At 38.7% G+C, this 16233-nt stretch overlaps 1 protein-coding gene across 1 annotated transcript in view; it reads right to left on the bottom strand.

Moving 5' to 3' along the window:
• The window catches only part of tenm2a (teneurin transmembrane protein 2a), a 272924-nt gene extending 270261 nt beyond the window's left edge, over positions 1-2663 (bottom strand). The window contains exon 1 of the mRNA XM_037675395.1: positions 2372-2663. Coding sequence (XP_037531323.1) covers positions 2372-2597 — 226 coding nt within the window. The 5' untranslated portion in view covers positions 2598-2663. The remainder of the gene's footprint in view (positions 1-2371) is intronic.
• Positions 2664-16233: the final 13570 nt, after the last annotated feature.

The following is a 16233-nucleotide window of genomic DNA, read 5'->3' as shown; positions in this document are numbered from 1 at the left end:
ATATATATATATATATATATATATATATATATATATATTAAAATAAACTACCACTTACTACATGTACTACTATTCCTACTTTGTGGTTTTTCTCTTATCGCGGGGCTTCAGGGTACGGATCCCCCAGGATAAACGAGGGACTGTATCCTGTTTCTTTGTTCATGTTTGCTCTGTCACCCACGTCTGATTTCTATTTGCTCCAACCACTCAGTTGTTATTTATTCATTGTTAGTTTCCTCCAGTTTATAAAATATTCTGCCCAGTGTCCTTGTCATGATTTCATTGTCGATGTAGCTGTCCTTTAAGTTACTTTAAAAAAAAATAAAAGTACTTACTGAGTTTAGTAGATTGTGTTTTTACAGTACGCTTGGTTTTGTTTAAAGTTAATTAAAAATATTTGGAACACAATGTCTTTATTTTAGTCCTGGATTTTGGCCTTTCACATTCACCCGTTGAATTTGAAAGAATCTTAGACACCTTTTTACTGTAGAACAACTGGTTGTCTTTTCTAACATTTTATCAAGTTGTTTGTGTAGTGGTGCTGTTTTCTCACAACAAGACAATCTTATGTTTCAGTCTTGGTGAGGACCTTTTGGTGTGGAATGAATTAGTGTTTCCTCAGGCATTTGGAAGTTTTCTCTTGGTACCTCAGTTTCTTCCCGTGGTACCTAGATTCTTAATTGACTTTGAATGTGAGCATGTGATTATTTCATATTTTCTGTTTCTGTATTAGTTCTGCAAAGGATTGGAAACCTGTCCAGTGTGTACCTCACCTTCTACACACTTATAAGCACCTTCTCCTGATTTGTGACTCCAAATAGGATAAAGATTAAGAAATAAACGTGTGAGTGTTTGAGCATAGCATCAGAGCTTGTTTGCTCTATGAACATCACATAATGTAAAGATATATTTTGGTACTGTAGTGTTTTCATCTAGGTCAAAGTAAATAAGTCCTATTGTAAACTTGTAGTGAACCTGATCTGACCCTGATCTGACCCTGATGACCTCAAATCTATCAGATGGACAGAGACTGTTATTTTCATTGATCTGAATAAGTCTGAGCCATCTGATGACTTTCTTTCTTGAATTAATCAAGCAGAAAAGACAATCCTCTATAATCATTACTGTTTTACAAATGTTTGATAATCAAATTGTGTTAGTTCCATTCAATGCTTACAGGTTGAAAAAGAACTACTCATTTTATTTTACATAAACAGTAAGTAATGATTTTTATTCCTCATTCAAAGAAGAAATCAGGTTAATATGCATTTCTTGATTGTCTGTCTTCAATGAGCAAGCTGTCGTAAGTATGTGAAAGTTGAAGCTTCGGTCAACTAAATGTTTACTGAAAATGGGATGTCATGTTTTACTATTTGGAAAGATACAACAGAGTGAGGCTCCAAAAAGTCTGGTATTCTGCAATAATCTTTTCTGTATGTTGAAAACAAATTCATTCCCTGACCTCGACTTTTGATAATACCTTACGTCAAAAAACACACCTCTTTCTGGTACATCCACGAATCAGAAAGCTCTAAATTGAACCGGAAGTCGACCCATTTAAAATGTGGCAACTTCCCAGTTCAGGTTAGAATTTGTTAGAATTCATGGAGAATTCATGGAGAATGGTGAAGTGAATTGAAGAGAATTCGAGAATTCAGGAGAGTCAGAGACGTTTGGAATTATAACTTCTGTTTGAACAACCCACGCACGACTATCTAAGGATTTCAGCAGCTCTCAACGGAGACGCTGAAAGGTCTGGAGGATTCTCTATCGAGCTGATCTATCATCAACCAGGTAACGGTCTCTTCTTCGACTAAAGTGTACCGGAGGCGAGCTGAGATCTGATGAAGCGTGCACGTTCTGGTCTACAGATATTAATTCCCTCACATAGTTCTCTGTAAGATAAATCTCCATTTCATCTTAAACTCTTCTCTCTCTCACAAAACCAGTACAGATATTTTAGAAATATCTGAAGCAAAGTCCTCGTTCACCGCCGAGTGATCGATGCTCATTTTCTGTGAAACTTGTCTGTTATTATTTTCATATTTTGCCAAATTAATGTAAATGTTTGATGTTAAACTTTGATTCTGAAAATAAATGACCACATTCATTTGATGGGTCAAAGATAATAACGTCTCTCGTTCGCATTTTTGTTAAAATTCAATGCACGACTTACACAGTCAGAAAGATGAGGAACTCGTGAAAAAGTATGCATATATCTCATATATTTGTCATACTACAACTAGTGACACGTACCCACGTGACTCACTACAAACTTAACTGTGTTCAAAATGATTTTCTTTTCCACATTGGGAAGCAATGATTGAATTGAACTTTAAATCAGAATATTTGCCATGTCCTGCAAACACACCTTGCCTGGAGTACTCATCAGCCTCGTGGTGCACCAGGTCAGTGACGCAGCCGCCATAGTGAAGCCTCTGCTCATGATCGAAGGCCTTGAGCGTCTCACTGGAGCTGTATGACTTCTGCGTTGGCACACGGCACTCGTCTGCATCAAGGGACGAGGTGTTGTACTGGGAGTCTTTCGAGCAACGACTCCTAGTCAGAGAGCGATGCCTACGGTCCTTTAAGTCCATGATGAACTTGGGTGAAGATAGGAGATGAGTGATGGAGGAAACAGCAGAGAGGGGTGATGAAGGGCCCCCCTAAAGGACCTCCTTAATGTTGGTCACTTCTTCAGACACCTGGAAAGCAAAGACGGAAAGGGGAGGAGAATAGAAAAGACATTAAAAGTTGTGTTAAAATGCACATTTAGCTCTGCTGTTGCTTATTTACTAACTGTAGAAAATACAGGGAGAGCTGGGTAAGAGTGAGCACTGCAAAAAGGACATTTGAGCAACCAGGCAAATATACAACACATCGGAGTATTGATGCAGGCTAAGTAAGGCTATTGTGGGGAGAAACGGAGCTGCCAGCCCTGTGGTCCACAGAGATAGTCGGCCATCGACCGTGCTGATGAAAAATAGTCATCCAGCATCCAAATCTATTTCATAAAAACCGAGAGCAACTCAAACAGGATCCACTCGACCTGAACTGATGGCAGTGATGCATGGATGCAACAAAAGTGGACAGTAAGCCAAAAAGACAGACGGAATAATGACAAAACAGACAGATTATCTAGATTAGAGCAAGGTAAAGGGCAGATGAAGAAGAAAGCAGCCGGATGCAACAGGAAGGAAGGAGGAGGAGGAGAAATGACTTGAGGGCTTTGAAAGTCTCTCCCTCATTATCAGAGTGAGAATGTATCTGGCTCCCTTAGAGGCTGTAAAGGATAATCAAACACACCCAAATGAATACACACAGACACACAAACTGTACACAGCAAACACAAAATGATACACTTCAATTTGGCACAAAAATTAGCGTGTTGCCCAAACTTGGCACGGCTTATAAAACCACTTGTAAAAACGTGTTTATTATGACTTTGCCTGTTCGTTTGATGCCTGATCTGTCCATTCCTACTGCAGCACCAGCACCCTTTTAATCTGTTCAACCTCACACTTGTGGACGTAGATTATACATGATTATGATTCTAATAAAGCACGATGCTAGTCGAGCTGCTTTGAGCAATGCATTGCACAAGAGAGCTAAAGTTCAAAGTACAACAATACAAGAACCAGCAGTAATTGACAGAAACACTTCCAGCAGCTGTCTGAATGTGATATTCATACCAATAAATAGGTCATTCATAGTTCTGTTACTTGAGGCAGAGGAAAGTCTGGTCTACAACAGAGTAACATTGAGGTTTTGTCACGATCGTTCTCAATCTGGACCAATATCAGAGAACAAAATGGCTTTTTTTAAAAGAAGATCAGTGATGTTGAATATGTTATATTGCTAATTGCATCCTCCCTTACAGGAGGAATAAAAGTAGAGGGGGAAACAGGTTACAGAATGTGAGTCAATCATTTCAATGAGTGCTCATTTAAAATGCTTGGAAGGTAGCACTGAAAAGTGCCCTGCTATGTCCATTGATTAACAGTAGGTATTAAGACTCATAAAGAGCTCATTATTCTTGGGCATCCATCACACAGGCTATTAGGAGTTCAACCTTAATGTGTTTGTACCTTGAATGGAGGGTAAGGAAATAGTTCAGGATACTGACTCAGGAGATGTGGGGACATTTTGACTGGTGGTTTGCAGACAATGGGACTAGGATTGTGTGGAAGAGCAAAGCAGCTGCTGCTGATGAGTTATGGCTGTGTCGGAGGATTAGTGGAAACAATAAATACTCAATAATTGACGAGCTGTTATTATTTACTTTCTTTTCCGGAAAGTTTTATTGGACGTTCAGAGCAAACTTCTTCTGCATCAAGCACAGCGCCAGAGGGAAGCAGGCTTTTCTTTCTTAAATGTCTTCAACATAGAAGTTGCAGCTTCCCTTCGCTTTAACTCGAAATTAAAATTCCCTCTACCAACACTGTTTACAAATTAATGTTTAATTCATGGCAACAAGTGCCAACACATCTGTTTCACCGTCATAAAACGGATGAGAAGTTTATTTGTCAGGAAGGTGGCCAGTAATTAGTTTAGAAGAAAAGGAAGCAAGGAACATGAACACCCCCACCCACACACACACCTCCATAAAACATTGTTTTACATTTTATTGTTTTTTTTTTAATCTATTCATATATCAAAATACAAAAATACTACTTTATAACCTGCCACATTTACAAGGGGATACGACACCAAGCCATATGTTACAACATGATACATTAAAATGTACTTTATTCTCCCCTTTGGAGCAGTTTTGATGCAGCAGCTTCTTTCACAGAAGTGACAGCTACTGTAATCTCTTTGGGGAAGAGGCTTTCACTGATTACACTGTAATCAATAAATAGTTTTTTTTTCACAGCTTGTGGGAAATCAACTGAGGCCAACACATTTCCAAACTAAAAATGGATTTTAGATATGTCCAAATGACCAGCATTACCTTTACCTGTTAGATATGACCTTTTTTTTTTAAACAGTGCATATTAATCAGGCAGTCACGCCTCATGGTGTTATAGTGTAATTTATGTTTTATAGGTAACATTAGATGTTATATTTTGTGACAGTTTGTTTTTTTTCAACCTGAAGCCATCCATCCATCCATCCATTATCTTTACCCGCTTATTCCATTTTAGGTCACGGGGGTCGCTGGTGCCCATGTCCAGCAATCACTTTGCGAGAGGCGGGGGACACCTGGACAGGTCTCCAGTCCATCACAGGGCCACATAGAGACAAACGAGACAAACAACCATTCACTCTCTCACTCACACCTAGGGACAATTTAGAGTTACCAATCAGCCTAACATGCATGGGAGTGGTGGTGCAGAGGTTGGCCTGTGATCGAAAGATCGCCGAGTCAACTCCTGGTACCGACAACAACAAAATGTGGGTGAGACAGGTGAAGCACCCACACCTGCCTCCCCCCTCATTTGCACCACTCTGGGCTTTTGAGCAAGGCCCTTAACTCCAGCCATCTGCTCCCCTGGGCGCCCTAGGTGACAGCTTTGCTCCACACAGAGGGCTGAGGTAGCTTGGTGCTCTGTGGTTGTGTCAGGAAGGGCATCCATCCATCCATTATCTTTACCCCCTTCTTCCATTTTGGGTCACGGGGGTTGCCGGTGCCCATGTCCAGCAATCACTGTGCGAGGGGCGGGATACACCCTGGACGGGTCGCAAGTCCATCACAGGGACACATAGAGACAAACGAGACAAACAACCATTCACTCTCTCACTCACACCTAGGGACAATTTAGAGTTACCAATCAGCCTAACATGTATGTTTTTGGTCTCAGGGAGAAAACCGGAGTACCCGAAGAAAACCCACACATGCACAGAGAGAACATGCAAACTCCACCCAGCAAGGCCCTCGGCCGGGATTTAAACAGGGGCAACCTGCTCGCTGGGAGGCGGCAGCTCTTCCAACTGCGCCACCGTGCTGCCCATATCAGATCAGTTTCTTGCATTCAGGTGTTGGAAAGTTCAGCTCTGCCAAGGCCAAGGTTTTCTGCCTGATGTATTCCAACAGAATTTTAATGCAGGATTCTGCTTACAAATGCACATTTGGTAAACCTTATCCACTTATTTACGCTAGCATCAACAGATTACCACTTGGAGGTAGATTTATATATAATGATACACAAGCTTTCACTCATGCAGACCACCAAACTACATGCATATTCATATAAATATTTATATAAACACATACACCAACTAAGCTAACAGGCAGACAAACGGATACATGAACCTAAAACCCGTAAAAATTCTTGTATGACCTTGCAACAATCAGTGTTTTTTTCAAAAATGAACAGAGCTGGACAAAGGGAAAAAGAGAGACATGCATGCAACCATGAAGTGACCATGAAATCCAGGCAGAATGAGAAATGTACTTGTAATTGGAGAACGTGTGAGAAGAAAGAAAAATCCATTTTCAAAATTACAGAGGTGAAGTTTAGAACAGAAATGGGCCTGTTTCATGCAAATAACAGCTTCAGGGAAAAAAAAGGAAAAGGCTCAATGCAAATTCACTGTAAATGCAAATTAAGCCCAGTTAATAGGAACTTAATGACATCAGAGGATTAGTGAGCATCAAACAAGATGGTTTCCTTTTTCAACTCAATCAACCTCTAAAAGAGGAGAATCCAAGTATTAAAGGAAACCTAGTAAAGGACTTGGCTTTAAAAACACATGCTGCTATTTAAAGGATATTTGGAGTCACATTTGTTCTACTAGCCCATGAAAAACAAGCATTTAATACGTTAAATGCTTGAACAAATAAGTGCATTGGGCATAATATGAAGATGGATTTTAGGAATCATTAATAAACTCACAACACATTCTTAGCTCAAACAATAAAAGAGAACAACAACAGCAATACTGTCAAAGTAACACTCCTCGTGGGGAATGCCAGCATCGTTCAGAAACAGGTGCATCGGTGCATTTATGGCTTCAAATTGCCTCAGGTATTTTGTGTTTTATTGCATCATGCCTCAAATCTGCCTGAAGAAACTGCTGCGGAGGCACCCAGCACTGGGAACATGCTGATCACGATCAAATGGGCCAGGCTTCTGCATATTATTTCACTGCATTTGTAATGGTTACATCTACGTTGGCAAGAGACCCAAAGTCAATTAGCTGCAGAGATCTCAACAGTGACTGCTCTCATTTTTCAAACAGATAAGCACAGAGACGACATGACAGGAGTGTGCGAGTATGGATGCTGTTGAGGGCCACCACACTGTGAGGGGCTTTCTGTTCAGAGGAGTCCAACTGCAGCCAATGAGGATGATTCAGAAACAGGTTTGGTCATAATGAAAAAAATAGCAGTTCAATGTTAAGATTCAATACGTTATTAGGCTTCAGACAAATCTAGAAAACACATTCCTCAAGGAAAAATGTGGTTCAGTCCAATTTATTTATTTTTTTGCTGCAGCTAACACATAAGTTTGTCAATTTGCTTCTCATTCTTTTATAATTAATTAGGTAGGCCTAGGTTTGACAAAATGGCATTTTTCATTATCACATTTTATTCTAACGTTATTTCAAGAACGTCTGTTGATTGTATCTGAAATATATAATAAATACACAGGATAGCTAGAAGTTAAAGCAACTGAATAACTGCAGCCATTTGTTCTGCTAACTGACTACATTTTTGCTTTTCGATTTATTTACAAAAAAAAAATGCAGCATATGAAACATTTTTTCAATAACGTTGGCGATAAAAAAAAAATCTTTATAAAGTTTCAGGAGTGATTTTCAAGAAAAGGGTGTCAGCAAAGGTCAAATGAAAAGTTTACAAGACAGTGGTGAGACCAGCTACGTTGTATGGTCTGGAGACAGAGACATGGACAAAAAGACAGGAGAAAGAACTGGAAGTGGCAGAAATGAAGATGTTAAGGTTCTCCTTAGGAGTGACAAGGATGGATAAGATTAGGAATGAGCTCATCAGAGGTGCAGCACTGGTTGAACAACTGGGAGATAAAGTTAGAGACCAGACTGAGATGGTTTGGACATGTCCAGAGGAGGGACAGTGGGTATATTGGTAGAAGCATGTTAGAAATGCATCTGCCTGGAAAAAGACAAACAGGAAATATATGGATCTAGTTATAGAGGACATGGAGGTAGTTGGAGTGAGGACAGAGATGGAGGAGGATGACACTGTGGAGACCCTTGAAGAGGGAAAAGCCAAAAGAAAAAGAAGAAATTTGACCAAAATTAATCTTTATGAAACAGTTACATTTCTCATAATTTTATATTTACAGTGGAAATCAGATGTTTATATACACTGCATTAAAAAATACCCCCCCCCCCCCACACACACACACACGACTGTAAAGTAGACTAAACCTTTCTATAGGTTAGTAAGGATTCCCCAACATTATTTCCTAATATTAAGGAAGAAGCCATTGCTCTGAAATAAACATAAAATAACTAGATTAAAAGTTGTAAATGTTCACAGGGACAAGAAGTTTCATATTTGGAAATGTATCCTGTGTCTGATGGAACAAAAATTCAACTATTTGGCCAAAATGATCATCGCTACAGTTAGAAGAAAAAGAAGAAAGGTTGCAAGCATGAAACCGTCTCAACTTTAAAGAACAGGGACACAATTTTTAAAGAACACCCCATAACCATCATACTGTGGTGTATTTTACTGCAAGGTGGTACTTCACAGAATAGATGGCATCATGAGGAAAAAATAAACATGTCAAAAATATTGAAGCAAAATCTTAATGTCAGACATGAAGTTAGGCTTGGACATAAACGGGTCTTCATAAGGACAAAAACCCTGTCTACTGTCAGATTAGTTACAAAGTGGCTTAAGGACAACAAAGTCAGTGTTTTGGAGTGGCCATAACAAAGCACTGAACATAATCCCATAAAAAATGTTTGTGGTAAGAGCTGAAAAAGCATGTGTGAGCAAAGTGGCCTAACCTAACTCAGTTACAACAGTTCTGCCAGGAGGAGTGGGAAATAAATAATCCAGAAAACCATGATGAGAAGATTGTGTAAGACCAAACATCAAAGTCCATGCTCAATAATCCAGGTAAAAATCCAACAATGTTCAGTCCGGACAGTTTATTTTTATTGCTGAGACATTTCGTCCTTCATCCAAAGGACTTCTTTAATCTGAGAAACCACCAAACAAACAGATTCCCACAAACAGCATACTCCATAGTGGGGAAAAAAACAGTTTGCTGGTGCTAAGATGGCGTCCCGGGCCCACCCTCTTCCCCCTCAACCCCTCTGATGCAGCCTGTGTAAGGTTAACATAACATTTGACCCAAGTTGTACAGTTAAAATACATTGTGGGCGGCTGTGGCTGAGTGGTTAGAGCAGTCGTCCTCCAATGCGAGAGTTGGGGGTTCGAATCCACCAGCAGTCACATGCTGAAGTGTCCCTGGGCAAGACTCTGAACCCCTCGTTGCCTCTCATTCAGTGTATGAATGTGATAAATCACTGATTAGTCTCATTAGAATGATTTGTTCCATTAGCTTTTTATATATCTAGTAGAGTACTGTGTGAATGGGTAAATGAGGACACAGATTGTAATGTAAAGCGCTTTGAGTATCTTGAAATAAGATAGAAATGTGCTATATAAGTACAGTCCATTTACCATTTACCATTGTACTAAGAACATGTATATAAATTTGTGCTGGCGAAAATAATATAATAATAAAAAAAAAAATTAAAACCCTCTCTCATTATTCAGACGTCTGTTTTTCTTCTTCTTTCGGCTGCTCCCTTTTAAGGGGTCGCCACATCCAACTAAATTACACAAAGACTTGGCAATTTTTATTTTTAGCTGGATGCCCTTCCTAATGCAACCACAGACCACCGAGCTACCACACCCCTCTGTGTAGAGCAGAGAGCTGCCATCTAGGGCACCCTGGAGAGAAGATGGTGAGGGTTAAGGGCCTTGCTCAAGGGCCCAGAGTGAGGCAACTGTGGGTGGAAACAGGTATGGGTGTTTCACCTTTCCCACCCACATTTTGATGGTGTCAGTACTGGGAGTTGAACCAGTGATCTTCCGATCACAGGCCAACCGTCTCTAACCTCTGCGCCACCACTCCCTATTATTCAGACATAGTACCGTATTTTTCGGACTATAAGGCTCATTAAGCGAAACTAAAATATTTTGACAGATTTTTGGGAACAGTGTACCACATAAAATCGGTTCAAGGTCAGTAAGCACAACCAGAATTAATACATAAAGTGCACCGGATTATAAGGCTCACTGTTTATTTTAGAGAAAATTAAAGACCTTTAAGAGTGCCTTATAGTCTGAAAAATACATAAATAGAAATAATTAGGAGAAACCTAACTGATGGGAGAACAGGAAATATTTAGTTTGATTTATCATCAGACAGTAAAAAAAAAAAAGTGGCATCTCTTTATACAGTGTGTGTAAATTTCAGGTTTCAAGTGTTTGCTACCTTAACTTGTATAAAACCAACCTGAACTTCTTTCTGGCTCATTGTATTTAGTTTTAATTACAGGAAAAACAACTACCAGCCAGAAAAACTGGCAGGTAAAATCCTGATAAAACAGCAGGGAGTGTTTCCATCAGAAAATTCAGCCATTCTTCCAGAAGTCTGTTAACAAGAGATGAAGTTGTTCATTTAGTGCCCCCTTTCATTCTCTGCCCATGCTTTTTTTTTTTTTAATTTTCTCTTTCACAATTCAAATGAAATTTGTAAAGCAAAAGAGTGCCCTCTTGAAAACCTGTCCCTGCCATTAGAAATGACAAAATTGTGGCTATAAAGCTTTTTTAGTGCTGCTGCTCAAATTAAGTTGTTTGCACAGTTTGTTCACAAAGACAAAGAGTACACACGAAAAGACTGAGAGAAACAAAAGAAAAGACAGGAAGAAAGCTGAGCACAAAGGAGTAGCATGAGAATAAAATGAAAACAACAAATTGTTTACTCTGATTTGTCCTCAATTAAAAATTGTCAAAGAATGAGTGCGTCTCGACTTCGGGGGGGTGGGGGTTGGGTGGGGGTGAAACAAAACATCCAACTGAAAATGTAAATATAGTCAAGATTAGAACATTTATCATACCGTTTACCGGAGAAACCACTGACAAACTGAGATTTCTCCATTTAAGCATCATGTACTTGAGATCACAATATCTTTTAATTTTAACATTAAATAACAATTGACACAGAATTAAATAAACTTCAAAACAATAACAAAAAACAAGTATTTACTTGAATTTTTACTATATAAGTAACATCCAAAAAAGTTCAATCTGGTCCTCTGGACGTTCAAAAAATTTTTGAATGTCCAGAGGACCAGATTGAACTTTTTTGGATTTTTCTACCTGGATTATTGAGCATGTATCAGGATATATAATTAACAGTTTTAAGCTGTAAATGTGAGTTTTCATAATAGGGGAATGTGATGCATGTGCACCTACATAAATATGTGTTCAGTAGTCCCTCGCTACTTTGTGGTTTAACTTCTGCGAACTCCGTCTGTTACGGTTTGTGAACGTATAGGCCATAATATTGTATAACAAATTAAATATAAAAAAAATAAAAAACTTATACAGGACACATTATTATTATTAACTTTAACATTACTCATCTGATTGGGACAGTACTGTACAGTAAAAAGTTAATGAAAAAAATCAAATACTTCAGGCAGCGCCACCGTTTTGTAGTTTTCTCTCAATAAGCTTACACTGTATTCCCATTCATAAAGACTACATTTCCCAGAAGGTAACGGGGCCCCGCCCAGAAGCCCCGTTTCCTTGTGCTGAATTAAAAAAACAGAGATAAAGTTTTGTTCTGATCGGCATCCCCGGATTAGAACCAGACTTCCAGACCCATCGGCGAATCTTGAGAACTGGTATGCTGCCCAGGTGGACTTCCGAGCGAACACGCTTGGCCGAAGGTCCGGCGCTCCATCTGAAGCTCAACAGGACTTTTTTCATGTCTTTCAACAGGCCAATGATGAGCCATCAGCGGACGTGCACGGCTGACGGTCCGGTGGTCCATCTGAAGCTCAATAGGATGTTTTCATCTCTTTCAACCGTCCAACAACGAGGACATCCGAGTGGTGACACATTGGTCAATAAAATTTAGTAGCTACATATAAGTATGTTGTTAAAATTTGTAGGTTTAAGAATTTAGAACAGGGGTGTCAAACTCACTTACAAAAGGGGGGCTAAAATTAAAACATTTTAAAACTAAGGGCCAGTTTCAGAAACTACATTAACTCAAGTTCGATACCCAACATCTTTTCTTGGTCACAGGTTCCTCAGCAAGAGTTTGATTGGTCTCATTTGATGTTCTCTAGTGCACTTTTGACATTATAATTAAAGATTACTGAAAAAATGAAAGTGATAAAAGTATTTTACATTTAAAATATCATCTTGGGGGCCAGATAAGATGTCAGCGAGGGCCACATTTGGCCCCTGGGCCTTGCATTTGACACGTGTGGTTTAGAACATTGATTGTGGTGTTGCAGGGTAGGTCTGCAGAAAAGGAACAGAGTCGGACCGGAAACGAACCAAGCCGCTCCTGTTCTGCAGAGCCCGGTAAGTCAAATTTAGTAGCTACATATACAGTACTGTATGTATGTTGTTTAAATGACGTAGGCTTAAGAGTTTAGAACATTGCAAGAGTGTGGGAAGGGTTTCTAAAGCCTTAAAATATATATAAATACTAAAATAAAAATAACGTTGCTACTTCGTGGAATTTCACTTACTGCGGGCAGGTTCAGAACCGAACCCCTGCAATAAATGAAGGACTACTGTATTCAAAGTGTATATAAGCATATATGAATATTTATGTACGTAGCTGCATTTTGAAGAAATGTCTGACCTTGTTTTCTTAATCTAACATGCACTCAGTCTTGCCCTAAATTGGATTTTTTATTTGTCTCTGAATAAGAGATACATTATATAATCTCAGGTGCCATTGGGGAAAAAAAAGCAAAAGATGTCCCCCCCAAAAAACACATGTAAGTACTTACACACAAATGTACGGCAAAAGGAGGGCTAAAGGGAAGCTTGAATGGCTCTAGTTCAATTGGAGATTATGGTCTATTTTTGATCCAAGAGGTCCTGAGAGCCAAGAGCTGAGGGGCAAGAAACATTTCATCTTTCTCTCCATCCCACACGCTTCACCACTATCACCTCCAACATGTCTTTGAGCCAAAAATATATCATCTTACATGTGAACTGTCATTATACTCACTTGATCTATCGCAACTTGTTCGCTAATTTTTGTCCTCAATTGGTTTTGGATATTGAAGTGCCAAAATTGTTTCATAATGATGACATCAACAATAGTATGAATGCTAAGATGTAGAAAGCTGTCAGTTTCTCGTAGTATTTCTTACAATATTAGAGACTGATTATTACATACCTTCTAGGTTTAAATCTCCAGAGTACACTGATGTGCAGAAAATGGTCCCTGTTTCGTCGTCTCATTTTTAGACCCTCATTAGCGAGTGAACACATAATAAATGTGTAGTAGTTTTTACAAATTAGGCTCCCTTTTATCTGCACTGCCACAGAACAATAAGGTCGCTTATAAATATAGAACAAGATGTAATTCTATGTAATTGCACCAGTTCTATTTGGTTTTGTGGCCATGCAAGTTTCTATACTGTAGTGAAATAGAATGTATTGAAAAAGCCTGTTAATTTGTCCACAGCACGTTTGTAAGTATCCACAGAAGGAAAACAAACTGGACCAGATTTTTCCGAGTTTTTCTATTTGAGTTTAAATTAAAAAAAATCTCTGTGCATTATTTGTGCCTTGCTGAATATTGCATTTGAATGAGGGAATGTCCCCTGGGATAAGCAAGCTTGAATATGGTAGTTATAAAGTACCGTTGAGGTCACACAAGAGTCCATGAGCTACATATCCTGAGGTTTGCTCCTGTGACTCACAGCTGTAGTCCCTGAAGGAGGTTGAGACGAACAAAAGTTGGCACAGTGATCACGAGCTGTGAAAAGATCTCATCCACCTTCGGTTTTCTCCCGTATGTTTCCTATCTCATCCCCTCATTTGTCAGAATGGAAATGAATGAGTGGAGGAGGAGGAGGAGGAGAGGAAGTTGTTGAGGTGTGAGAAATCCATCCCTTTCTCGTCCCTGCTCTTGGTGCCTGTGTAATTTCCAGACTGGGCTGCAGAGTGCCACAGAGCCTCTGTTTATTAGACTAATCCTTAAATCCACATTCTGCAGGCCTCGCAAACGCCTCACGAAGCTCTAATCTGACTCAAAACAAAGGGATTAGAGACGACAAGGTCCCTCTCTCTGTCTCTCCGTGTCTGCCGGAGTGGGCTCAGGGTGAAGGCACACATGTTCTGAGAAACACACTTGCACTGTTGCATACTCTTGCCTGTCATATTCCAATTTGCTAAAGACTGATTGGCACATGCATGCAAACCTTCTCTCATATTCTCTTTCTCACACACACACACACACACACATACAGACGTACTTGCATACTGTGAGCACAAGCTGGCTGCAACAAGACAGGCAGTTAGAGCCAAAGTGCAAACAAACTGGGTAATTACACATAGCTCAAAAACTCATGGGAGAAATGACGGACAAGATGAGAATGAGCTGTGGGAATGGGACATGGTTACAGCAGGGAGGATATACTTGGAATAATTGCACAACAGGCTCATTTTATGAACTTGCAGTGTTGCAAAATCAGCAGAGGAGGAGAATTATTTTATTCACCAGCAAGAAATGCCAGGGGTTCACCTCAGGGGCAACAGGCTGTTACTGTATGTGCACAAAATAAAGAGCCAAAAAAAATCAATATTTGTCAAATAGTTATCCATATTATAGGACCGGCATACCTGCAGCTCACTGTAACAAAATATTCTCAAAATTTACAGCTCCGGTGAGGCTCTCCCCAAAACTCATAAGAGCCCATTTCTGTCAGATGCCAAAGCTGTAACAGGTTTACAAGAAAACCTCTTTTCCTTCTCTCTGTTTCTCTCACAGTTTGTCAGAATGTTGTTTTGTTTCATTCCAATATGTTGAAGAAACAGGGTTTAAAAAAGGCCTGAAATTGAGTTGACTCAGTTCCTAATGCTAATTTTACAGTGTACTCAGAAACAGTGGGCCTAACTTGCAAATGTAGCATGTAAAGGTGTTGAGAAGTAAGTTCAGGTTATTTTCTGGCTACTTCCACACACTGGTTTGGCTGTTGATTATACACCTTTCTGAATATTTTGTTTATTAACAGACATAAAATAAGGGACCTATAAACCAGTACCAAATCCTTTCAAACAGTACTAATATGTAAGCATGCTAACAAAAGTCCAATATTTTCTTTACAGTAAGGGAAATGACATTCAAAATTATATTACTTATTCAAGGTTTTACACAAATATTATATGTTCATAGGATTGTTTTCCCACTTTTTTAAACCAGGAAGGTCCTATTAAGATCCAGTCTCTCTTCTTCTGGAGAATCCTGCTCAAAATGACAGAACAAATAAAAATCTGAGTTAAAAACTTGATTGCAATTAAAATGAAAAGTGTCTGTTTTAAAAGTTAATACAATATAAAAGAAACGGTTAAACACAGGGAAAGACAACAAAACAAAATCAAAATTCAACCAACCAAATACAGCACATTTTCACTAGGGATGCACCGATCCACATTTTTTAAACTTCTGTTTCAATCCCGATACCTAAATCTGGATATCGGCCGATACCGATCCCATTTCGATCTCATCATCATTAAAGATTTTATATGAGGCTGTAATAATCTCCTCTCAAGTACAATTTGTACACAAATATACATGCATGTCCAAAAAGGCAACTTGAGGTAAGTTTTATTAATGTTGGATAAGTTTCAGCGTTAGAATTAAATTTTTCTAACACAAAATGCTTTTTTTTTTAATTCCTAGCTTTAAAGTGGATATTAAAGTGATTAATTTAAGTCATTGTTTAAAGTTTTTTTTTTTTTTTTAAATAAGGGGCAGATATAAGAATATTTTTTGTCTTTCTGCACTCTTTTCATTCATTGTTTTCTTTTTGATTAATTTGTTTTATTTTGTTTCTTTTAAATGAATGAATAAATTAATTAAATAAAGTAAAATAAAACAAATTAATGGCTTTAAACATCTGCTAAGTTCATGGCATAAACCAACACAGACATGTTCATATTTTTAGTATTTTACATCACTTTATAATGTAACTGTTTTTGTTTCATTTTTTTATTATATAATTTTCTTGTAATTTTCA

The sequence above is a fragment of the Nematolebias whitei genome, chromosome 4 (assembly GCF_014905685.2).
Source record: "Nematolebias whitei isolate Nwh7 chromosome 4, NemWhi1, whole genome shotgun sequence".
Classification (NCBI taxonomy): Eukaryota; Metazoa; Chordata; class Actinopteri; order Cyprinodontiformes; family Rivulidae; genus Nematolebias; species Nematolebias whitei.
Note: the sequence above shows the minus strand (reverse complement) of the source record. Positions and strands in the feature narration are given on the sequence as shown.